Source organism: Chiloscyllium plagiosum, chromosome 9 (genome assembly GCF_004010195.1).
Source record: "Chiloscyllium plagiosum isolate BGI_BamShark_2017 chromosome 9, ASM401019v2, whole genome shotgun sequence".
Lineage (NCBI taxonomy): Eukaryota > Metazoa > Chordata > Chondrichthyes > Orectolobiformes > Hemiscylliidae > Chiloscyllium > Chiloscyllium plagiosum.
The window spans coordinates 38,005,721-38,031,580 of NC_057718.1; the positions used below are offsets into that span (position 1 = coordinate 38,005,721).

General features: G+C 39.5%; 1 protein-coding gene across 3 annotated transcripts in view; it reads right to left on the reverse strand.

The window, feature by feature from the left end:
• Window positions 1–25,860, reverse strand: part of ubr2 (ubiquitin protein ligase E3 component n-recognin 2) — a 140,724-nt gene that overhangs the window by 79,662 nt on the left and 35,202 nt on the right. Inside the window, exons 1-7 of one of the 3 annotated variants that reach the window (XM_043695714.1) lie at window positions 24,933–25,168; window positions 24,744–24,851; window positions 21,162–21,250; window positions 19,592–19,690; window positions 16,819–16,985; window positions 15,144–15,243; window positions 6,952–7,080 (exon numbers count right to left, since the gene is read on the reverse strand). In XM_043695714.1, coding sequence (XP_043551649.1) covers window positions 6,952–7,080; window positions 15,144–15,243; window positions 16,819–16,985; window positions 19,592–19,690; window positions 21,162–21,250; window positions 24,744–24,851; window positions 24,933–24,939 — 699 coding nt within the window. In that variant the 5' untranslated portion in view covers window positions 24,940–25,168. Of the gene's footprint in view, window positions 1–6,951; window positions 7,081–15,143; window positions 15,244–16,818; window positions 16,986–19,424; window positions 19,524–19,591; window positions 19,691–21,161; window positions 21,251–24,743; window positions 24,852–24,932; window positions 25,169–25,860 lie in introns of those variants that run through there. The other 2 variants (XM_043695713.1, XM_043695712.1) reach the window with 2 other exon arrangements.

The window sequence follows — 25,860 nt, forward strand, 5'->3', positions numbered from 1 at the left end:
AGGGCATGAGAGAGGAACTGACGAAAATAGACTGGAAGCAGAGCCTAGCAGGGAAGACAGTAGAGCAAAAATGGCAGGGGTTTGTGGGTATAATTGAGGACACAGTACAGAGGTTCATCACCAAGAAAAGATTATCCGGGGAGGGATTAGACAGCCATGGCTGACAAAAAGTCAGGAAATGTATCAAAGAAAAAGAGAGATCCTATAAAGTGGCCAAAAGCACTGGGAAATCAGAAGATTGGGAAGGCTACAAAAACAGAGGATAACAAAGAGAGAAATAAGGAAGGAGAGGATCAAATATGAAGGTAGGCTAGCCAGTAATAACAGAAATGATAGTAAAAGTTTCTTTCAATACGTAAGAAACAAACGACAGGCAAAAGTAGACATTGGGCCACTTCAAACTGATGCTGGAAGGCTAGTGAGGGGAGATAAGGAAATAGCTGGAGAACGTAAGTACTTTGCATCAGTCTTCACAGTGGAAGACATGAGTAATATCCCAACAATTAAAGGGAGTCAGGGGGCTAAGTTCAGTATGGTTGCCATTACAAAAGAGGTAGTGCTAGAAAAGCTAAAAGGTTTTAAAATTGACAAATCTCCTGGCCCCGATGGGCTACATCCTAGAGTTCTGAGGGAGGTGGCTGAGGAAATAGCGGAGGCGTTGGTGGAGATCTTTCAAAAGTCACTGGAGTCAGGGAAAGTCCCGGATGATTGGAAGACTGCTGTTGTAGCCCCCTTGTTCAAGAAAGGATCAAGACAAAAGATGGAAAATTATAGGCCAATTAGCCTAACCTCGGTTGTTGGTAAAATTCTAGAATCCATCATTAAGGATGAGGCTTCTAAATTCTTGGAAGAGCAGGGTTGGATTAGAACAAGTCAACGTTGATTTAGTAAGGGGAGGTTGTGCTTGACAAACCTGTTAGAATTCTTTGAAGAGGTGACAAGTAGGTTAGACCAGGGAAACCCAGTGGATGTGGTCTATCTAGACTTCCAAAAGGCCTTTGATAAGGTGCCACACGGGAGGCTGCTGAGCAAGGTGAGGGCCCATGGTGTTCAAGGTGAGTTACTAACATGGATTGAGGATTGGCTGTCTGACAGAAGGCAGAGAGTTGGGATAAGAGGTTCTTTTTCGGAATGGCAGCCAGTGACAAGCGGTGTCCCGCAGGGTTCAGTGTTGGGGCCGCAGCTGTTCACATTATATATTAATGATCTGGATGAAGGGACTGGGGGCATTCTAGCGAAGTTTGCCGATGATACAAAGTTAGGTGGACAGGCAGGTAGTACTGAGGAAATGGGGAGGCTGCAGAAGTATCTAGACAGTTTGGGAGAGTGGTCCAGGAAATGGCAGATGAAGTTCAATGTGAGCAAATGCGAGGTCTTGAACTTTGGAAAAAAGAATACAAGCATGGACTACTTTCTAAACAGTAAGAAAATTCATAAAGCCAAAGTACAAAGGGATCTGGGAGTGCTAGTCGCAATTATCTAAAGGTATGCATGCAGGTTGAATCCGTGATTAAGAAAGCGAATGCAATGTTGTCATTTATCTCAAGAGGGTTGGAATATAAAAGCACTGTTGTGCTACTGAGACTTTATAAAGCTCTGGTTAGGCCCCATTTGGAGTACTGTGTCCAGTTTTGGGCCCCACACCTCAGGAGGGACATACTGGCACTGGAGCGTGCCCAGCGGAGATTCACACGGATGATCCCTGGAATGGTAGGTCTAACATACGAGGAACGGCTAAGAATCCTGGGATTGTACACATTGGAGTTTAGAAGGTTAAGGGGAGATCTAATAGACAAGATAATACATGGCTTGGAAAGGGTGGACACTAAGAAATTGTTTCCGTTAGGTGGGGAGACTAGGACCCATGGGCACAGCCTTAGAATTAGAGGGGGTCAATTCAGAACAGAAATGCGGAGACATTTCTTCAGCCAGAGAGTGGTGGGCCTGTGGAATTCATTGCCGCAGAGTGCAGTGAAGGCCAGGACGCTAAACGTCTTCAAGGCAGAGATTGATAAATTCTTGATGTCACAAGGAATTAAGGGCTACGGGGAGAATGCGGGTAAGTGGAGTTGAAATGCCCATCAGCCATGATTGAATGACAGAGTGGACTCGATGGGCCAAATGGCCTTACTTCCACTCCTTTGTCTTATGGTCTTATAACAGCACTGAAAGCATACCTGGACTTCACTGATTCAAGAATGTATTTCACCACATCCTGAATTGCTCATGAGAAGGTTAAGTACTAAATGATAGCCAAACCATGAAAGAATTACTTTTTCTTTGATTGCTGAATGAAGACAATGATATCCTTCCATACCATAGTTGTGAAAATAACGTGTTGACATTCATTCTTCCAGCCAGAGATGAGATAACATTTTGCCACATTGCAGACCACCTGTCAATTTTTTGCCCACTCAGTTAACCTATCTACTTTACTTTGTAAACACTTTTTGACAATTTAATTTCTGAATTATCTTGGTGTATGAATCTATAATTCTATATCCTAAATTACCAAAACTTCTACTTCTGGAGCAGAATCCAGTGTTTCCATTCTCACTTGGTAAAATTCAAAGTTCCATTGGTTACCGTTGGATGAGCAGAACTAAAACTAGTGAATGGAAGAATGCAGAAAAACAGAAGGATTTTCACAGAAGAATTCATTTGGTTTTGATACAGATTTGAAGGGGTAAAGTATCAGTCAATTTCAAGATTTCGTTGTTATCTATAGACAGGCAGGGATAAAAACTACTGTGAACAACAACAAATGAAATTTGTTTCATCTAAAAGTAATGCTCTTATTGCACTTTCTACTTAAGTCTTGTGAAAATACCACAAAGAGTGCTGTAAGCTCTGTTTCTCAAGATTTGGAGATCTAGAATGAGGGGCACAGATACAAGATCAAATGCAAGATTTAGGATGGTGGGCAGCAGAAATGTTTGTACAGAGGATTGTGATGCCATTTAATTTTAAGTGAAGCAATGACTACATTTGCATTTAACAATAGGTTCAGATAAAGTAAATATAAAAGGAGAAGGAAAAATCAGATGTTGGAACCAGGCAGGCACAACTGATTAATATTACAAATAATATGGATGTAGATTGTCTGGACCAAATAGTTTTTTTGCAGGGTATAATTTCAAAGCAATTCTAAGACTACTAAGCAATTGTTAGTTCACTTCAAATCACAGTGTAATTTAAGAAACAAAAACAGAAATTGCTGGCAAAAACTCAGCAGGTATAGGAGAATCTGAGGAGAGTAAGCAGAATTAACATTCCAGATCCATTGACTCTTCTTCAGAACATGATTACTTCATCAAAAAAAAAACTCATTAGTTAAATGCAACTTCCCTAGGTTCTGAAGAAGGGTCACTGGTCCTGACACACTAACTCTGCTTTCTCTCCACAGATGCTGCCAGACCTGCTGAGTTTTTGCAGCATTTTGTTTTTTTTTTCTGATTTCCAACATTCACAATCTTCAGTTTTTCAGTGTAACTTAGGAGATTAGAAATTGAAAGCTTCTGTTAGCGTTGCAACGATAAATAATCAGTGCAGTAATCACAATAAAAATCTGACAAAGTCATCTCAATTTGAAATATTTAGGTGTGTATTTGAACAAGATAACTTTCTGACAGAAATATACAATGCAGAAGTTTAATTTTGGGAAATGAAATTCATCCAACTACATAAATTGCTTCAGATGGAAATACTTTCCTGTATACACAAGTTGCCTGAATAAAGGTTATCAGATTAGTTTGTCTTTACAGTGCACTTTCAACCAAATTATTTACAAAAATGAATCCGATCAGAGAACTATATCACTAAACAAAGTAGTCAACTGTCACACTGCCGTACCAACTAAAAGTTTAATCCAGTTGAAATAACTGGCATAGGTATTGCGATGATCAGAATTATTGTAGCAACACAGACTGAAGCTGCGTGTTGGGACCAAGTGGACCCCTGATACAGTTGGCTCGGTGTGAAGTTTCGAGGAAATTGAAGTTTCTGATGGGCAATATCTCTGCATCAAGAACCTTCCATAAGAACCCATTTAAGTTGGACAGTTTGGGGAGTCAAACTCAGAGTCAGAATCATACAGCACAAAAACAGACCCTTCAGTCCAACCAGTTAATGCTTACCATAATCCCAAACTAAACTGGTCATTCACCTTATTCATCCTCCTCATTATTATATAAACCTCTATAAAGTCTCCTCTCAACCTTCAACGCTCTTGTGAAAAAAGGTCTCAGCCTAGCCAGCCTCTCCTTATAATTCAAACTCTGTATTCCTGGCAACATCCAGGTAAATCTCTTCTGAACCCTTTCCAGCTTAATAATATCCTTCCGATAACAGGAAGATCAGAACTGGACACAGTACATAAGCTTAATACTAACCTGGCATCTTACCCAGTTCATGCCTTACAGGTCATCGTTAGAAATGAGATCCCTTTAAGTATAAATGAGAATAGTTCCAGAATTGGTGGGGAGCAAACTATGCTCACTGGATCTTGTATTTAACAACTGGGTTCTTTGAATTTATTTAGCCTGCTCCTTCTCTTCCTATCCCGACCTCTGTCACCTTTGATGGCTTGCATTGCCCTTAATAGGCTTTGCATGTAAAATATTCAATTGGTAAGAATGGGTGAGTTACTGATGGTGGTTAAAGAAATACCGCTGGTAATTTGGTGATGAAAAAAACCAGTTGTGTTTAGGAGCACTAAAGAGATAGGTAAGAGCTACTAAAAAATAACTGGGTTCTTCAAGGGAGCATGTGATGTCCACCATAACCATCAAGGCCTTGAGAGGGAGGTGGGCACTGTGGAAGTTGGAGTGCATTATTTTCTCCACCAACTACCTTTGAACTAGATTTGTCCTTTTTTTCTGTTTTTTTAATTGTGACATGGACTCTGGTGGGCAGTGTTTGCTCTTTTTTTTAATTAATGGTCCAGGTGATTTGGTGCTGGGTTCATAAATAAAGAAAAACTGCTTTTGACATGCAATGGTAGGGTCCCTTACTCTGTGCAAGAAGGCCTGAATTCAAATCCCACCTGTTCCAAGGGCATGTAACAAAACTCTGAAGAGGTAGATCAGAAACTATTTTTAAAAGAAAGCTGGTTTCTTCTCCATTGCATGTTTGGCATCTGGACAGGTAAAAGTTTCAAAAAGGTAAAACCACAATTCTGGAATTGTGCTAAACTAAAGATTTACAATAAAACTCTAGTGGTTTTTCCTGCTAAATTTAACCTGGATGTTAAGTACCACCCACCCAGGATACCATCTGGCACACTAACCTTACATGTTGCTGACACATTTGGCCTTTTACCGGTGTCAACGTAGAATTAGCTGTGTTGGTGGCCATTTAAATCAAAGAAGAGGCACACTGACTGTTTAAAAAAAATAGAAGCATGGCTTCAATAAAGATCATCGCCACTGTTAGCTTTATGAATTCCTGGACAGGTTTATTTGGGGAATCACTGCCCAGGAATCTGAAGTGCCAAGGTTCTCTAAAATGTAAATGCATCATCTTTAATCTGATCAGGGTCAGAAATAAGAAAGGTCACTAAACCTGAAATGTCAATTCTGCTTCCTCTTCACAGATGCTACCAGGCCTGCTAAATTTTCGCCAACAATTTGTTTTGTTTGTTCTGAAAAAGGGCTGACAATTCTTACCAAAAATATGTGGGCTATTAGTGAAAAGATGTAACCCAAGGTTCAACTATCATAAACACCAACTTGAAGAAACAGGCATCATAATGGCCACATTTCCCAAGTCTTTGGATCTTCAGAGACTAGACGAATTGCTACTGATATACATTAGACCCCTGTGGAAATTGTGATGGGTAGACCTGAGGGAACTTGAACCTCTGAAGATTTGGGACGGATCCAAATATTTATCCAGACTGTCTCTCAGCAAATCTTAGACAGGGTGCTGAGGTGGGAAACCTCATTACCATTCAAAAAATACATAGATGAGCTCTTGACACATCAGGTCATGGGCCTCATGCAACAAAGTAGGACTCATGAAGGTAGTAATATAGTTTGACAGTATAAGCTCAATGGGCTGGAGAGCTCGTGTACACATCATTCTGTTATCACATGTATTTCATTATTGTGAATTTGCTGTAACGTGATTGACGAATTGTGGATACAGTTTCTAAAGCTCAAACTTTTAAAACATGTTGGCTGTAACATGATTACATCACTAACACTTTCAACACCGTTTCTAAAGCATGACTTTTCTATAATGCAGGGTTGCAAAAGAACTACCTGTACTCTATCATCCTATACGCTTGGGTAACAACATAGGAGACCTACCTTGCTACCCTCTTCCCTGACTCAGTCATATTCCCGACCTGACTATCCCTCTGGACCATACCCTATTATCTGATCAAGCTGATTTGACTACCTAAGCTCGTCCTGTCGTCTGCTCAAACTTTCCTCCTGAATAGGTATGACTATCAGTCATGGCCTGACCTGAAAAATCTCTGGGCCCACCAAAGACCTGACCATGTCCCTGATCAATCACACTTACCATATCAACTTGACTAATTCTCCAACCTAATCTGCCTAAATCCCCTGAATTACCATGTTTCAAAGACTGGACCTTTCAACTTCCCATATGACAGCTAACACCACAAAAATGCCAATTCTGCATTGCACCAAAAAGGTTCCCTGATGGACATGGCACTAGGTCAGTGAAAGTTGGGAGTGGAAGGAAGGTCCCAGAAGAAAGGCACAGCAGTGATGAATCAGGAGAATTTACATATACAGCGGCAATTATCCGGTCATTACTACTGCTTACAAATTCAAATCACAATCTCCCAAACTAGCAAGCAATTTATATCTGACTAAGAAATATCAGTTTTTTTGGATCGTTTAATAAATTTTGTTCTTTTAAAAAACTTTGTCCATAAAAAAGATAAAAGATGTAATGATATATTTAACTGAGGCTTACATCTGAGGCACACCATTCCTGGATCATAGAAATTATATGTGTGAGCTTCATCTGTAAGGTAAACGCTGCCTCCCACTCTGGTTCCATCTCTATGTGTTGACCAACTTGTCTTGTTACTGGATCCATTCCCTGCAAAAGACAGTAAGAATATATTTATGCAAGTTATAATGTTAAGGTGAACAATTTTGGATGGAATTTAACAAAATTACTCAGTTTATGATAGTATTTTAGATATTTAGTAGTTTCGCAAGAGGTAAACTGCATCTTAATTTAGAATAAAACTTTTTCACAAAACCTTTAACATGTCCCACACTGGTCCACTGAAATATTATATCAAACATAACATCAAAACATAATTAGGTCAGATGAAAGAATTGATTATAAGCAACATCCAAAAGAAAGGCAGAGAAGTGAAGCAATTTAGTCAGAAATGACAGAGCTAAGTGCCCAGACAGCATGAGGCACAACAATCTACAGTGCAGTGATAAAAATTCAAGATGTCCAAAGGCCTCAAATTCTAAATGAGAATAGAAATCTGAAAGCGTTGGAGGAGATTATCGGGGTGGAGAGATTTGAACAGAAGGATAAGAATTTGAAAATGCTTGATCCAAGTTAATCTAGGTCAATAAACTTCAGACTGTAGATTACTGGAATTTGGTGCTTGAAAGGATACTGATGCAGAGCTATGGATGAACTGAATGGAAAGTAAGAGGAGGGAAGCAAGTTCGATAGTCAGATCTACAGCTAACAAAAAGACTGGATGAGAGATTCAACAGGTGAATGGAGATGGAGCAGGGGCAGAAATAGGCCGTCTCAGTGATGACCTGGATATCTTGCCAGAAGCTCACCCCAAGTCAAATATGTGACCAAGGTGCCAATACGCCAACGTAGTGTCAGGCAGTTGACAAAGAGTGGGACAGAATCAGTAACTAGGAAATAGAGTTAGCGGTTGGATACATCAGATAGGACAACAACTTTAAGAAAATAATTCTTAGCAACACAAGAAACAAGAACAGAAGTGGACATGAAGTCACTCAAGCCTGCTCCATCCTTCAAAGCAATCAAGCCTGATTTTCTGCCTCAAATCCATCTGCCTGCCCACTCCCCATAATACACTATTGGCTTCTGGCTTCTCAGACAGTCTCTCAGTCTTAGGTATCAAAGAACATAAGATACAAAAATCATAAGAGTCCAACACAATGGAGACAGACCCTTTGGCCAAATTGGTCCAGGCCAACCAAAACGTCCATTCATGCTAACCCTCCGGTTCCCTTTTATTCTTTCCCCTCTAAACTTAAATTGATGCCTCTAGCCCTTGATTCCCCAACCCTGGGAAAAAGATTGAGTTTATTCACCCAACCAATGCTTCTCAGGATCTTATACATCTCCATAAGTAATCCCCTCAGTCTCCTTCAAAGAAAAAAAGTCCAACCTGTCCAACCTCTCCCTATAACACAGGCCACTGAGTCCATGCAACATCCTTGGAAATTTTCTGCACTCTTTCCAATTTAATAACATCTTTCCTCTCATAAGGTGGTCAAAACTGAACACAATGCTCCAAGTGCAGCCTCACTGACATTGTTTTACTGCGACATAACTTCCCAATTTCTATACTCAATGGCCTGACTGATGAAGGCCAATGTGCCAAAAGCCTTCTTCACTGCCCTGTCTACCTGCAACCCCACTTTCAGAGAACTGTGAACCTGAACTTGAAGATCCCTCTGTTCACCATGAAACTCCTACCTTAATTTCACTTTCCAAAATGCAAGAGCTCATACTTACCTATACTAAATTCCTTTTGCCATTTCTCACCCAATTCCCCAGCTGATCAAGGTCCTGCTGCAATTTCTGATAACCTTCCTCACTGTCCACAATACCACTATTTCAGTGTCAACAGCAAATGTACAAATCATGTCTTGTACATTCTCATCCAAATCCTTGATCGAGATAACAACAGTAACAGGCCCAGCACCGATCCCTGAGGCACTCCACTCATCACAGGCCTCCAGGCTGACAAGCATCCTTCCACTATTACTCTCTGCTTCTTACTATCAAGCCAATTTTATGTCCAATTTGCCAGCTCGCCCTACATTCCAAGTGATCTAATCTTCCAGAGCAGCCTACCAAGTGAAATCTTATCGAAGGCCTTACTGAAATCCATATAGACTACATTTACTGCCCTCCCCTAGTCAACCTTACTGGTCACTTCAGCAAATAACTCTAACAAATTTGTGGGGCATTATCTCCCACTCACAAAGCCATGCCGACTACTCCTAATCAAACCATGTCTTTCCAAACATATGTATACCTTATCCCTCAGAACCTTCTCAAGTAACCTACCCACCACAGATGTTAAGCTTCCTAGTCGATAGATCCCAGGCTTTTCTTTGCACTCCTTCTTGAATAAGGGCACAACATTTGTGACCCTCCAGTCATCTGGGTCCTCACCTGCGGCTAACGATGATGCAAAACTATCAGCCAGGGCCCCCGCAAATCTTCTCAAGCCTCCTGCAGTGTTCTTGGATATGCCTAGTCAGGACCAGGAGATTTATCCACCTTCATATATTCTAATACACCCAAAACCACCTCTACTGTCATATGGACTGTCCCCAAGATATCACCGCTAACTTCCCAAGTCTTCATGTTATTCTCCATGGCAGTCATAGAGCAGAAATAGTCATTGCGAACCTCGTCAATCTCCTGCAGTTCTCCACATACATATTCGCTTTGGTCCATCAGGAGCCCTATTCTCTCCCTAGTTGTTATTTTTCCTTTAAATATACTTAAAGTACCTTTTTGGATTCACCCTCATCTTCTCAGTCAAGGCTATTTCAAGCCCCCTTTTCACTCTCCTGACTTCCTTCTTCAGTGAAACTCCTGTTTTCCCTGTATACCTCCAGCTGCACCAGCAAATAAAACTACTCCAACCTATCACTGCAAGCTTCTGTCTAATTCCATCAAAATTCGCCTTGCCCAATTTAGAACTTGAACCTGTAGACCTGTTTTGTCCCTCTTCATAACCATTTTAAAATTAATAGAACTATGGTCACTGGTCCCAAAGTGCTCCCCAATTTCACTTCCGCCACCTGTCCTGGTCTACTTCCCAAGAGTGGGTCGAGTTTTGAGCCTTCCCGAATAAAACCTCTATATTATGCTTGAGGAAACTTTCCAGAATGCACTTAAATTCCACACCATCTAAGCTCTTAATGGTCTGGCAGTCCCAGTTGAAGAAAATGAAAATCCCTTATGATAATCCTATTGCTCCTGTCAGTCTCTCCAATCTCCCTGCATATTTGTTCCTCTAATTCCCGTTGACTATTTGAGGTTCTATTGGACAACCCCAGTAACATCACCATCCTCTTCTTATTTCTTAGTTCCACCCACACTGGATGATCCTTCAGTTATTACATCTCTGACTACTGCTGTGATACTCACCTTAATCAAAAATACAACTCCACTTCCCCTCCTTCCAGTACCTCTGTCCTGCCTGAAGCACCTGTACCCTGGCACTTTAAGATGCCAGTCCTGTCCTTCCCTTCGCCATGTTTCTGTAATGGTTATAACAGCCCAGTCCCATATACCTACCCATGCTCAGAGCTCATCGTCCTTACCAGTCAGCGCTCTTGCATTGAAATAAATGCAATCTCATCAAACAGGCATTTCTTGCTCCATGTTGTGCCCCAGCCTGACCTGTCTCTTCAACTTAATAATTCGGATTACTGTATATCCTTTGATCCTCACACTTGCCTCTTTGCTGTTGAGGATCCCACTCCCCTGCCAATATAGTTTAAACCCTCCCTTGCAGCACTAGCAAACCTAGCTGTCAAGATATTGGTCCCCGTCCAGTTGAAGTGCAAATTGTCCCTCTTGAACAGGTCACCTCTGCCCCAGAAAAGATCCCAATGATCTAAATGTCTGAAAGCAATGCCCACTGCACCAAATCTTCAGTCATGCATTCATCTGCCATATGCTCCTGTTCTTACCCTCACTAGCACATGGCACTAGTAATAATGTGAAGCTTATCACCAATGAGGTCCTAGTTTTTAAACATTTTCCTAGCTCTCTATAATGACTCTGCAGGACGTCACCCCTATTTCTACCAACATCAATCATTTCAACGTGCACAATGACTTCTGGCTACTCACTCTCTCCCTTTCGAACATTCTACAGCCATTCTCAGACATCTTGGACCCTGGCACCTGGGAGGCAAGACACCATCCTGGATTCCCATTTGCGGCCACAGAATCTCCGACCTATGACCTCCGTTTAACTATTGTATCTCCTGTCATTAAGGTCCCGATTACCTTTACCCTTTCCCCCTGTGCCCCAGAGCCAGTCGTAGTGCCACTAACCTGACGACTGCTGCTTTCCCCCTGGACGATCATCCACCCCCTAAGTATCTGAAATGGTATAATTGTTTGAGGACAATGGTCACATGGCACTCCTGGACTCTCTGCCCTTCTCGGTAGTCACCCAGCAAATTGCTGCCTGCACCCTAGGTGTGACCACCTCACTAAACTCTCATCTATGAAGTGCTTAGCATCTCAGATAATCCCGAGTGCATCCAGTTCCAGCTCCCTAGCACAGTCTGCCAGGAGCTGCAGCTGGGTGCACTTCCCAGAAATGTAGCCATCAGGGACAATGGAAATCTGCCTGAGCTACTACTTCAAAAATTCTTTTTCAATTAATATCGAACAAACAAAACAATCACTTTGCTGATTTTTTTTATTGCCACGAATACAAATGAAATCCTTTGAGTCTGCTCCACCATTCAATTGGAATATGGCTAATCCTCTATCTCAAGGCCATATTTGTGCTTTTTCATGGTGCTTGAAGCCTTTAAAATTTAAAAATAAAATCAAAAAAATCATTCTCTTTCTTGAGTATATTCAGTGAGTTTGCCTCTACAGCCTTCTGTGGTGGAGGATTCCAGAGTCATTACCCTTCAAGTTAAGAAATGTTTCCTCATCTCAGTTCAAAATAGACTATCCTGTATTCCTGGTTCTAAACTCACCACAAGGGAGTATATCTTCTCTGCCCTGTTAAAACTTTGTACCTTTTAATCATCCTTTTAAACTGGAGTTAACACAGGCGCAGTCAAACCAATTTGCCCTCGCAGAACTGTCCAAACATCCCCACTGTCAGCCTACTGAACCTCCACAGCACTCCCTTTATGGTAGGTATATTCTTTCTTTAGGTAGAGACCAAAACTGCCAGCCACACTCAGCCGTGGACTCACTAAGTCCCTGCATAACTGCAATAAAGACTTGGCTACTTCTGGGAACTCAAATCCTCTTTCAATCAAAGTCAATTAACTATTTGTTTTCTTAATTACTTGTTGCACCTGCTGGTCTACTTTCATTGACTGGTATACAAGAACACCCAAATCCCTTTGTATATCCATACTTAATATATCACTATTTAAATTATATTCCTCCTCTGTTTTTCACTCCACACAGTGTTAAACAATTTAGCCATATTCTACTGCATCTGCCTTGTGTTTGCCTACTCACCCAACTTGTCAAAGTCACCATAAAGTCTTCTTGTATCCTTCCCACAGTTCACAATCATGCACAATTTTCTATTGTCAGCAACTTCAAAATGTTGAATCTGGTTCCCTCATTAGGTCATTTGTACATATTGTAAATAGATGGAATTCAAGCACTTATCCTTTTGGTTCTCCAGTAGTTTTTACCCGCCACTTGAAAAAGGTTCGACTTGCTCCCACTCTCAGTTTCATGTCTGTCAACCAATTCTCAACCCATGTCAATATATTAACCCCGAACCCATATGCTCTATGTCTAATCTTTTATGAGAGGCCATATTAAAAGTCTTGCAAAAATCGAAATACAAAACATCCACTGGTACTCTCTTATCCATTCTCTTAGTTAAAAACTTCAGCAAATTTATGAAACATGATTTGCCTTTCATAAATCCTTGCTGGCTTCAGCCAATCCCATTAATGTTTTCCAAATGTTCTGTTAACACATCTTTAATAATAATCTTCACCATTTTCCCCACTCCTGATGTTAGACCAACTACTCTGTAGTGCTGTTTTTTTCTCTCCATCCCTTTTGGGGGAGGGTGAGGTTTCATGGTACTATCGCAAGAGAATTAGCTGATGTTCTTGAGACCCAGCTGCAAGTCCCACCATGGCATCTGATGAAATTTGAATTGAATTAAAAAATCTGGAAGTAAGTATTTAATGATAACTATGAAACCATCATTGTTTGTTGAAAAAAACCCATCCGACTCACTCATGTCCTTCAGGGAAGGAAATCTGCCATCCTCATCTTGTCTGGCCGATATGTGAATCCAGACCGAGTCAGATGGTTGACTCTCAACTGTCCTCTGAAAAGACCTAAGATCTGGAAAAGCTAACAGCAGAAACAGCCCTGTCCAATCTGCAAAAACCAACTGTACCTCCTTATTAATACTGAGACAGCTGTCGTACAGCCGAGTCAAGTAACTAGATATCCGAAACTAATCTAGTCCCATTTGATAGCACTCGGCCCATATCCCTCCAAACCTTTCTTATTCATATACCAATCCAGATGCCTTTTAAATGTTGCAACTGGACCAGTCTCCACCACTTCCTCTGGCAGCTCATTCTATACACGCACCACCCTGTGTGTGAAAACGTTGCTTCTTAGGTCTCTTTTATATCTTTCCCCTCTCACCCTAAACCTATACCCTCTAGTTCTGGACTCCACCACCCAAGGAGAAAGACCTTGTCTATTACTCTATCCATGTCCCTCATGATTTTATAAACCTCGCTAGCTAGTGGAATAAAATTCTTCGTTTTGACACTTCGCTCACAAGGACTGACTTTTAAATGTACACAAATTTAGCATAGGTGAAGACGGAAATATATGTCCATCAATGTCATAAATAAAACTTCCAGCTACATAATGTACACCAAATCCTTATTATCCGCAGGAACAAGAACATGAATGTCTCACGGTTCATGCTATAACAGGAATCTCCTATCGAACCAAAAAATATGCAATCCACTGGGACCTGTCAATTCAGGGGGAGAAAAAAAAAAAAAATCAGGGCTGGTGCTGATTTTGAGAGTAACCAGATCCATGGATAGTCAGTGTATAATCCTTTGCTCATGATTTATTACGCACTGTTATGGATTCATATCTCATGCATTTCTCCTATCTCATGCATATAAATCATGTATTTTGAACAGATTGTCTATACTGGACATTAGATTACTTACTTGCAATGTGGAAACAGGCCATTCGGCCCAACAAGTCCACACCGACCCGCCGAAGCACAACCCACCCAGACCCATTCCCCTACATTTACCCCTTCACCTAACACTACAGGCAATTTAGCATGGCCAGTTCACCTAACCTGCACATTTTTGGACTGAGGAGGAAACCGGAGCACCCAGAGAAAACCCACACAGACACGGGGAGAATGTGCAAACTCCACACAGACAGTTCCCTGAGGTGGGAATTCAACCCGGGTCTCTGGCGCTGTGAGGCAGCAGTGCTAACCACTGTGCCACCATGCCCCCTAAGTTGAGTCCTTCTGTCTTTAAAGCTTATCCATCTCCCCAAAATACCTCCTCTCTCCAAAACCATAGTAACTTGTTTTTTAAAAATATGCCTATGATTTGATAATTTTGTACATAGTTCGAGATTAGGGGAAATTGCCTTAAACTTCCTGTTGACCCCGCAAAGGAAACAGATTAAAGCCCAAATGATGACATGCACTTGAAGTTACTCTGTAGTGTTGTTTAAATAGATTTGCTGAAGCAATGAAAGTGCAATCATTACTGAAAAAATAAGTCTTTCCATAAAATATTAAGTCCACAGACTGGGGTGCAGGTATGGAATGAGCTGCCACAAGAAGTGGTGGAGGCTGGTTCAATTGCAACATTCAAAAGGCATCTGGACAGGTATAGGAGTAGAAAGAGTTTATAATGATATGGGCCAGTGCTAGCAAATAGGATTAGATTAGGTTAGGATATCTGGTCAGCATGGATATGTTGGACCAAAGGGTCTGTTTCTGTGCTATACATCTCTATGATTTTAAGTGTATGTAGTAATGAAATGTAATACTAATATTTACACACAAAGAGCATTTGGATCAAAATAAAATTATTTCCTTTTGGAACAAATCACCTGTTATTGTCCTGACATTCTTATTTTCTGAAGTGAAAATCTGAAACCAACCTGCATGCGTTTTAACAACTGCAAGAAGACCCCGAAACCTTCAAGAAATTTCTCCCTTAGTTTGTCTGTCCACTCCATGGGTTTGCTAACCAACACATACCTGTGAAAGAAAGAGCACTCGATTGAAAATAGAATTTTAAAAAATTCTTCTGTTTATATTGTCGAAGAATTACCACGTAGTTCCAAAGTCAAATCTAAGAAGAAATAATTGCAGTCTTCACATGACCAATTAAGTGTTGATTAAAAAAATGTTTTGAAAAGGCTGCACTGCAAATTTGAGGGAGGAATACTAACTATAATTCCTGGATAATGCCATTTCTTTCTCCGCAATATAAAACATCTACCTTGACTTCACTTCCAAACAGAAGAAACTCCGCAAATGCACAACTTCTGTGCTCACTGAATTGCCAGTTGAAACTACATAACAAAATCCTGAAATATCACTGAGCTAAATTACTGTACTCATTTTTATAAATCTTGAATTCTAACAGTATGTCCCTGACAAATTACTAAATGTGGGTATTAGTCAAAATATTCAGGAAATAATTTATCTGCTTCCCTTGTCTGTGCTATTTTGCATAATTTACTATTCCAGTGCAGTGGTTCATCAGTCTGCATTTTCCATATCCCCAAACCAACTATACTATTTCTGTACCCATCAGTCACTCCATTTTTACTAACAATTTTCCTCCTTTTATTTTCATTTGAGAATGTACTTGACAAAACCATGACACTGATAGACAATCACTTAAGACTAAATAAAATGAAGACATGGTCAACTGACATGTCAAGGTTAATTCATGAACAACTTAGGTACAAAAAAAACCTAACATCTTATAATTGCACAAATCAAAACCATTGACAAAAACAATGAACCCGGGTAAAAAGAGACTACTAAAAGAGGCTACCTTTCAATCAGAAATTGACGACTTAAGCATCAGGAAATGTTTCAATAAACTAGCACTGATTTCACTGCAGAATGTGAATCACCAACAGTACCAACTATACATCTCGCACATCTTAATATATGACTTAAGAGCATGATTGGATCTGTCATGTTGCCTGTTTCTCATTGTCACAGGATTTTGTTGCATGTCTACAGGTGCCACTTTACAGCTAAACCTACTCCAAGGAATTAGATTATTGTGAAGGAAGGCTACTGCCCACGCTCTCTGTTACTTGTACACAACCTCAAGCGCTAAGTACAGATGTTTCTCTGCTTTTGTTCCTTGCCACAAGTCTGCACTATATTATCATCGTGACTAGTCTGCAAACAGTACCAATCATCAAAAAGGATATCTTTCCATGGTACAATGGATTTTGTTTTCCCTTCCAACATCTTCCTTCTACAGTGAAGTGGAAGTTTACAGGGATCTCAAGGAGAAGTCAAGAGCAACTGAAGTGTGGCTGTGATTCAAAGAAAATCTCCAATTAGAAGTTGTTGTGGAGAAAATGTAGAGAATCACTCAGAGACACGGAGAGTTCTTCAAGGAGTAGGTCTTTTATTTGCAAACAAAAAACCGTGACACATCCTGTTCTTTACTTTCCATAAAGTCAGCCTCCTTTTCACAAATGAACTATCATTGTGGCCTATCTAGTAAACAAGAAGCAATCAGCAGTCCCTCCAGTCATCCTGACAGAAATACAATTTTTAAAGTTCAACTCTCATACTTACTTGAGATCACCAATGAGACTTTGCACCCTTCTGAATTTGAAGGCTTGTACAGCTGTATACCTTTCAAACTGAAACCTGCCATGAGAATCCCGCTGTCTCATTAGATGCTCCATGAATGTCTGTATTATGGTTGTCATAAGGTTTTCTTCGGTTATCAGCATGCGAGCCTAAAATACAAAAACTTAATATAGCAATCATGCTTCTCATGAATTTATGAGTTGAAGGAGAAACATTTAGTCCTGGCCCATCATATCAAAAATGGTTGGCATGCCAAGCTCAAATTTATGAGAAACAGAAGGAATAGACACAGAATTGCTTCTTGAATTGAACGCTCACTTCTGCCTTTTTTTAAATCAATGGGAAGGTGAGGGCATAACGTGAATGTCGATGGATTAGTAACCCAGTATCCAGGCCTAATGTTCTCAAACATGAATTCCACCATACCAGAGGGTCAAATGTGAATTCAGTAAAAATCTGAATTTCAAAGATTAGGCGAATGGTCAATTATCATAAATACCTATCCCGTTCACCCATGTCCTTGAGATAAGGATTTCTGCTGTCCTTACTTGATCTGGTCTGCTTGTGATTTCAGACTGACAGGAATGTGGTCGACTCTTAATTGACCTCTGAAATGGCCTTGCAAGCCACATAGTTAAAGGATGACCAAAAAATGCTCGGCCAACTAGCAAAGCCCATATCCCCTGGATTAACAAAAATATAGTTGTGGCAGAAACATGAACCAAAATCCTCAACAAATGATGTGAATACAGGTGATAAAGACATGAGGAAGTCAATTTGGAATGCATTATTAGAGATAGTTAAGATTTGACAAACATATTGTCAATTACACAAACGCACATTTTTCAACTTGATGGGCAAAGAAATACACAAAGGTTATGCCCTACATGGATCGGTTAAGAATCAAAGGGCAGCCTTTTGCATGAAGAATAATATGGCAAGGTATAAAATAAAAGAACCCATTGATCTTTCTTACCATATAGTCAGGAAAATACCAATATATCAAAATGTAATCATGCAATGGAATACAAATTCCACTTTCTTGCCTTTTCTCTATAATCCTTAATTCCCTTCCTGAATATACATCTGTCTACCTCAGCCATGAATATACTTAATGACAGGCAAAAATAGAACAAATCAAAACCTTGCTATCTGTAGTGGCTAAGGCCTGGATTTCCAAAGGAATGCAATACACGCTTATACTGCTCTAATGCAGCTCTCCGATCTATGGCAAAGAACTACACTGTCAGTTAATGGGAAAAAAAATCCATTTAGGGTCAACTTCGCAGGTGTATTGATCTTTGGATAATGAGGATTGAGTGTACAACAAAACCTACATAGTTTAGAGGTAATTTTTAACTTATTTCCACAAGAAGTCATTAGCAAACATAAAAAACATAGATGGACAGTGGAAGGACGTATTCATCCCATTAATTTGTCTGGTTTTAAATCCATTGCACATATCAACAGGAGTGGGTAAAGGCCATTCAGGTTCCCAACATCTCCTTCTCCAATGACTTTACATCAGAGAGACTCAATTTTCAAATCTGTAGCACAAGAAAAACTGTATTTTCATCTTTTGCCACAGAAAAAATAATCACAGGTAAATGATGCAGAATTACATTTCAAGAGTTGCAGAATCACCTGTGATGAATGTGACCAGAAAGCCAGCAAAATCATCCTTATGAGAAAAGATAGACAGAGAAACAGCAAACATGTGCAGTTAAGTGCCACAGTGCAATATTAGCACTCTCATGCAATGTTTTCTCAAACAATGTTTTAAGCTGAGCGAGATGCTACAATAGTGCAATTAATAAAAGGCACATCACAGAACATTTAATTCAGCCTGTCAAGCCAGTTTCAAATCAAAATCCATAGGTTGTTCATTATGCAAAGAATGCATTGCTTCATTTCTTTTAGCAATGTTGAGACAGAACAATCAAAATATTGCATGCTGGTACACTATTTGTTTTGCAGTCTGATGCCCAGCACTGAACTGCATTGATATCAGTGGAGAACAATGCGCTTCACAGTAAATTGGTTGCCAAGACTTTCTGGTAGGTTGAAAAATAATTTTCTCAATCATTGTCAAACTGATATATTTTCACAAGGTTTTTTAAAAGATGGAGGCAATGTTTTGCAATGAAGCTTGTTTTTCTGTTCATAGTTGATTCTCTTTAAGATACTGAATCATTAGTACAGAGTAATTGTTAAACTTCTGTACCTTGTCTAGGCGGCTGTTCTTCAAGTCTGAACACAATGATCATTAACGCACTGGGACATATGTGAAACAACATTAATCCTTTCTTCGTCTCATTAATTTATACAGAAATGGCTCGTGAGCCATCATCAGTACACGTCTTCCTTGCCAGTTTTCACCTGCAAATATTAAATCCTGATATCTATGACCAACCTAAGATCAACTTGAACTGCATGGGACCAAATGTAAACCTGGAACTTGGCTAATCTCGAAGGTTCAGAACTGTCCTTAACCTGATGATCCATTGAGAACCAACATAGAAAACTAATTTTTAATAACAGTGTGACCAAAACATCACATCTTTAATCAGACTTGAATGACTACTCACCAAGGAAGGTACTGTGAAAATTTGCAATGAAAGGTCGGTAACCGAGAACTCTCTGTCGTGGTCATCATTCACATAGTCAGTCTGCAACCTCTCATAGTTCTAATGAAAAGGCAGAGAAGAGGCAAGGAGGTGGACAAATGAAGTGAATAAAAACACATTGTACTCACCAATGTTGGAACAGTGAAGAGCTGGACAGAGAGAGCAGTCACTGACACTACCCGCTCGTGATCATCCTCCATAAAATCTCTCTGCAACTGCGGGTAATTCTAAACAACAAGATAAATTCACCTGCAGGTCATGTCCAGGCTGTCCTCAGAATTAAATATTGATTCTATTTCTAATTATCAAGTTTTACATGCCTAAAAAGGATAGAGTGGCAAATATCCTCTATAAAATTTTCATTAGAAGAAGCAAAGGAAGTAAAGCAAAATAACTTAGCTCAAACTCATGAAATTTAAGCAAGTGTCTCACTTGCAATTATTTTTGCATTTGCAACCATTTTTTATGGGTCTTAATTTCAAAACAAGTTTTATTAATTTAACAAACGTGCATCCATTCAGAGAGTATGCTTTTTTGAATTGGTATATGGGGAGGTTTGCCTCAAAATATCACTTCTGGGAGACAATCAACTCATTAGCCAGAGTCAACACCAAGCAGTTAAGTCAGACTTTGCATGCTAGAATGCAAATTTAAACAGAACACCACTAATTTCTGTACTTTCTCATACCAGGGAATCTTGTGACCCAAGTGAGACAATCAACCTGTCAGGAGCTTTGTGCTGAAACTTTGAGAAACTGGATTACCAAAAAACTTGTACTCGACTACAAAGGCCAAAGACTAGATTAGAGTGGTGCTAGAAAAGCACAGCAAATCAGGCAGCATCCGAGGAGCAGGAAAATCGCGTTTCGGGCAAAAGCCCTTCATCAGGCTTTTGCCCGAAACGTCGATTTTCCTGCTCCTCGGATGCTGCCTGACCTGCTGTGCTTTTCCAGCACCACTCTAATCTAGACTCTGGTTTCCAGCATCTGCAGTCCTTGTTTTTACCTACAAAGACCAAAGAGTCAGGAGACAGTTCTTTCATTCCATCAAAATTGCTGATCTCAAACTCAAGTCCAAAAGATGAAAGTATAGGGTAATGAACTAGTATGACACCTGAAACATCCTATATTCTTGTATTTATTTTCAAAAATATGACTCAACTTCATTTCATTGTGATTTAGAATGCAAATTGTCCAGCAGAAAATCAACAAGTGAAGAACAAAATAAATGAACAATTTGAGACAATTAAATTGGAAACACAAAATCTAATCATAGGAACCTGACTCAGCCAGTTGATGTGCAAGTGCATTAATCAAATAATCAAGTGAAAAATCACATTTTAACGATCTGCTTCTGTGCCAACTTATGCTAAAATTCAAATATAGCTTTTGCATTTGAAAACATCATATACAGGAAAGCGTAAAGTGAGAACATCTATTCATAGTTATTATCATAAAATGATACAAATCTTATTTTTTGAGTACACTTCTTGGAAGTGTACGTAATTTCAACAGTTAAAAAGCTGATGAGCTACTTCAAATAAAATCTTGTTACAAATTACACAATAACAAAAGGAAGGAAAAAAATGGGTGAACTACACAATGTGAAGACAAATAAAAAGTAAGATTTTCAGCAAAAAGATTAAAGCAATCTTTATACAAATCATGATGATACAGTGTAACTCATCGCTGCACTTACTTTTGCAAATCGAACTGCAAATAGCTTTTTGCTTTTCAGATCCATAAGAAGGCTGCTCATAAATAACTGATGATAGATGTTCCTTGCGCCTTTGGATAAAGATTCAATAAATATTTATTCTTCAATCAGCAAGGAGAAAAACATGAAACAACAGTAAGGTAATATTGGGAAATCTTTATTCCGAATACCAGACCAATAAACGGCCTGGTTAAAAGTGATTTTGGCCATCGAAACACCACCTAACTTCACTGATTTAAACAAGATACCTTAATCTTCTGTCCTCCTAACTCATTTACTGAAGTAGATAGGAATGGAAAACAAACTTGGCAAGTTAGCAATCATTCCTGAAGAAGGGCTTATGCCCGAAACGTCGATTCTCCTGTTCCCTGGATGCTGCCTGACCTGCTGCGCTTTTCCAGCAACACATTTCCAAGTTAGCAATCAAATCATGGATGCTCAGATTCCAATTGCATCAGCTCCCCATTCCATTTCATCCAAATGATAATGCATGATATTTGATTCAGAACTTTTTTGTAGACGATTTGACTGCAGAGACATCATAGGTGAACCTGAACATGTCATCATTTGGTGAACACGCACTATTTTCCTTTCAAGAATTTAGAAGTACAGTACCGAAACCATTTTTTTTTGAGTTGGAACTAGCCAAATCAGAACAGAATGTGAATTCAGAGTCATACAGCACAGAAACAGACCTGTCGTTCCAACCAATCCACGCTGAACATAATCTCAAACATTACTCATCCCACCTGTCTGTGGTTGGTCCATATCCCTCTAAACCTATCCTATTCATGGACTTCTCCAAATGTATTTTAACATTGTAACTGAACCCATATCCACCACTGGAAATTCACTGTACACACAAACCACTGTGTAAAAATATTGCCCCTCATGCCTTTTTTAAATCTCTCTGCACTCACCTTAAAAATGCACTTCCCATCCTCGAAATCCCCTACCCAATCTATACCCCTCCTGACTTTATAAACCCCGATAAGATCACCCCATAATCTCCTATGGTCCAGTGAAAAAAGTCTTAGCCTCTCCAGCCTCACCTTATAACTCAAATCTTCCATTCCTGGCAACATCCTGGTATATCTCTCTAAACCCTCTCCACTTTATTAATATCTTCCTATAAAAGAGCGACCAAAACATTTTTTATATTTTTCTATTCACTCATGGGACATGGGCATCACTAGTTGGGCCCAGCATTTGCTGCCCATCCTTAGTTATATTATCCCGATGATGTGGAAGCAAGCCACCTGTCCCAATGCATCTGCACTGACCCAGGAAGAGCATCCTATCCCCCAACCCAACCCAGAACAGCACTTCATCTCTCGTGTGAGGACCCTACAGTGAATTCATTAACTTGACAGTCTGATCACAGTCTCAGATTTTTTTTACTCATCCCCTCACCTTGGTCCTAGCATAACATGGGTTGCTTTCAGCACAGCCTAACCATTCTCTCCTATTCTTAGCCCTCATTATCACTTATTCAGCTTTTCTGTCCTGGATGTCTATCAATAATCCATTTGTCTGCAAATTCCCTTTCATATCTTTCTCCCTCTGGGCTCCTTCACCACCCATCTGCTCAACTTTCTCCTACCCTCACCAATACTCGAAACCCCAATTTCACTATAAATGCCACTGTTTCCTAGCTGTATCGGTTCCAAGAGTCATTACTCTGCTTTCTTCTCACAGGTGATGCCAGATCTACTGAGTTTCTCCAGCAATTTCTGTTTTTAATTTACATATACAGCCGTCTGACCTACATGGATGAGTTAGTCAACATTTAATCTCATTAAATTCAAACTTGAAACAACTTGTGGAACAGTTGGAATGTTTTGGTACAAAAGCAACCTGCATTTTCTAATGATTGAGCAGGCGAATCCGCAGGAGACAGATTCTGCTGTGGGTACCAAAATGAATTAAGTGATGTTGTGCATTGTTGTTTTCTGTGTTGTTATCTTTTGCAAAGCCTGTCTCGCCGCAGTAATGCACAACATTTGAATTTCTTTCTGTCATCAACTAGTGACTCCCAAGTGCAATAATCAATGTCTACGGCCTTCGTGTCACACTTACAAGCACCTCTGAAGCAGCGCTTTGTGTATGTGTCTGGCTATCTCAGTGTACGCAGTCTCGTTGTGTAAGAGACCATCTTCTGACCTGAAGACAAACCTAATCTAATAAAACCATCTGTATTTGCTGAGTAGTAACAAATTTGGACGTACCAACTTTGAAGAGGACTGTCACATTTCTGATTTTGTCCTGCCAGGATAAACCCAGAATGCAGGAAACTAAGATGGAAATCATTGAAATTATTTTCTGGATAACTCAGTATGACCCATGCTTGGCAGCCAAACAAAAAGATACTGAGAACACAGGCATTGTAAATCATCAACCTGGTCCCAAGCACAATTTTGATGCTGGTCCATGCATATTGTAGAGCTAATCAAAATATTGTTGCTTTCCCTGAACATGAACCACATTCTGCATCAAGGGACCTAAGATTCATTGTGCAGCAAAGAAAGTCAAGAAACTGTGAAACTAGTCAAGACTTTCCACACTTGGAGCATGGTAGGAACTCCAACCTTGCTCGGCGTTTTCTGTTCATTATGTCATCTTTCGTCTTCTCAAGCTCAAGTGACAAAGGTTCTTCATTTAACTGAACAACGGAAAAGTACATACGAGTGGTGCATTACACCTTTATGTGGGTGTGGTGATAAGTTTTGAGGAAAAATTATGCAATGCATCATGTGACTCAGACTCAGCAAGTGTGCTGAGGGGAATAAACCAGATCAGACATATGTACAAGTTCTCCTGCTCTGTAATGCCACCATCAATTCTTAATAAATGAAACTCTATTTGTGTTTCCAAATTCTCAGTGTCTTCATGTTTACTCACTAATAAGTACAAGGCAAAGGTAACAAAACAAGCATCAAGTGTGGACCACAAAATGTCTCTCTCAAAGGAATACAGATTAACGTAGTATTAAGTCCAGAGGAACAGCTGTTTGCTTAGGTTAGAGAGGACTTCACTCACCATCTATCAACTTCTGGAGGGCAACTTTGGTGACAATAGAATCAAGTGCCCTTAAGACTGTTTCACACATAGCTCATGGATTTGCTATTTTCACAAGCAGTTTGGTTTAAGTGAAACAAGATGATCCAGTATTTATTATCACAACATTTTATGTTTTGCATAGCTGTCTTCATCAGGAGTTGTCAGAAGTGGATGAGAATGTGGAATTGGAAACACAAATAGATCAGCCATGATCTTATTGAATGATGGAGCATGTTCAAGGGCAGACTTCTGCTTTTAATTTATATGTTCTTAATAGCTAGTAAATAATCTGACTGTAAGAGAACAACTTGCGAACCATGACAGTATTACTATTAATTTCATCTCCAGTTTGAAAAAATGAAAAGAGAATTGCAAACTAAGGTATTAAACTTAAGCCAGGCAAATGTCAACGAGATGAAAAATAATTAAGCACCATGCTTCCAATTTGTGTCCAAGTAAGTTTAGTTTAGACATAACTAAAATATATATATAACAAAATATTACCTTTCCAAAGTTTGGAGTCACAGAGCATCAATTTGTCAATGAGGGAAGAATTATCTTCATCTGGTCTTTGTTGTAATCCTACTTCACATAATATTCGCCTTAATCCACCTTTATTTGGGGGAAAAAAAAACATTCTAATAAACGCCAGTTGTTAACTTACAGACAAGATGTTGAGAATTATAGTGCTACCTGGCATTGTGTAGTGGCACCAAACATAGTGCTCTCCAGTTGCTTTGCACCACCCCAATTGAGAATCTTTCCCCTTCAAGTGCAAAGCACAAGTTCAATATATGAAGGTTAAATGCAATAACAGGTTAAATTTCAAATGCATTTTACATTTCTGGAGCACAACAAAAGCGAAAAGCTTTCTAGTAAACCCTAAATGAAACAACCAACAAAAGACAAGTCAGCAAAACTACTTTTGTGAAACAAAATTATTATTAGATTTTTCACATATATTTTGACAATTTAACTTGTCACTTTATTAACAAATAACCATAAGAAACTTGGAACCTACACAAAGACTTCTTTACAAATGTCATTCTTGGTCTAAGGGAATCACAGACAACGGTAACATGTATTGTATATGCCGACCTAAATTAAGGTGCTTCCTTAACCAATAATACTTGCACCATGCAATCAGATAGGGAGTTCCAGTATTCTAGCAGAGCAACCCTTTTTGTCAACTGTTAAAATGACGTTACTAGGCTTTTGTTCAGCCTTAATATAGGTTTGTAAAACATATGCACTACACATAATTTTATATTAACGTGTCAGTTAAAGCTATCCAGCATTCAAACATGCCATGTCACTTTCACATACTTTATCAAACCAATTTTCTTCCTTGGCCAATTTAACTCCCTTCCTTTTCTCAAAATGGAACTTTAAGTTTGGATAATGTTTCAAAAGTTCTGCACAACTCTCTGATTTCTCACTTAAGTGGCCAATATTACAATGTATTTGGTTTGTAAACACAAGTTGGTTATTTGAATGTGAAGAAAACCACAACAAAATACAATTTCAACTTCATCCAAAGTCCAGCCATCTATATTTTCCATCATGTGCTTGTTTCAGATTACAAAACGCAATTTATTTACTAATAAAGCCATGTGTAGAA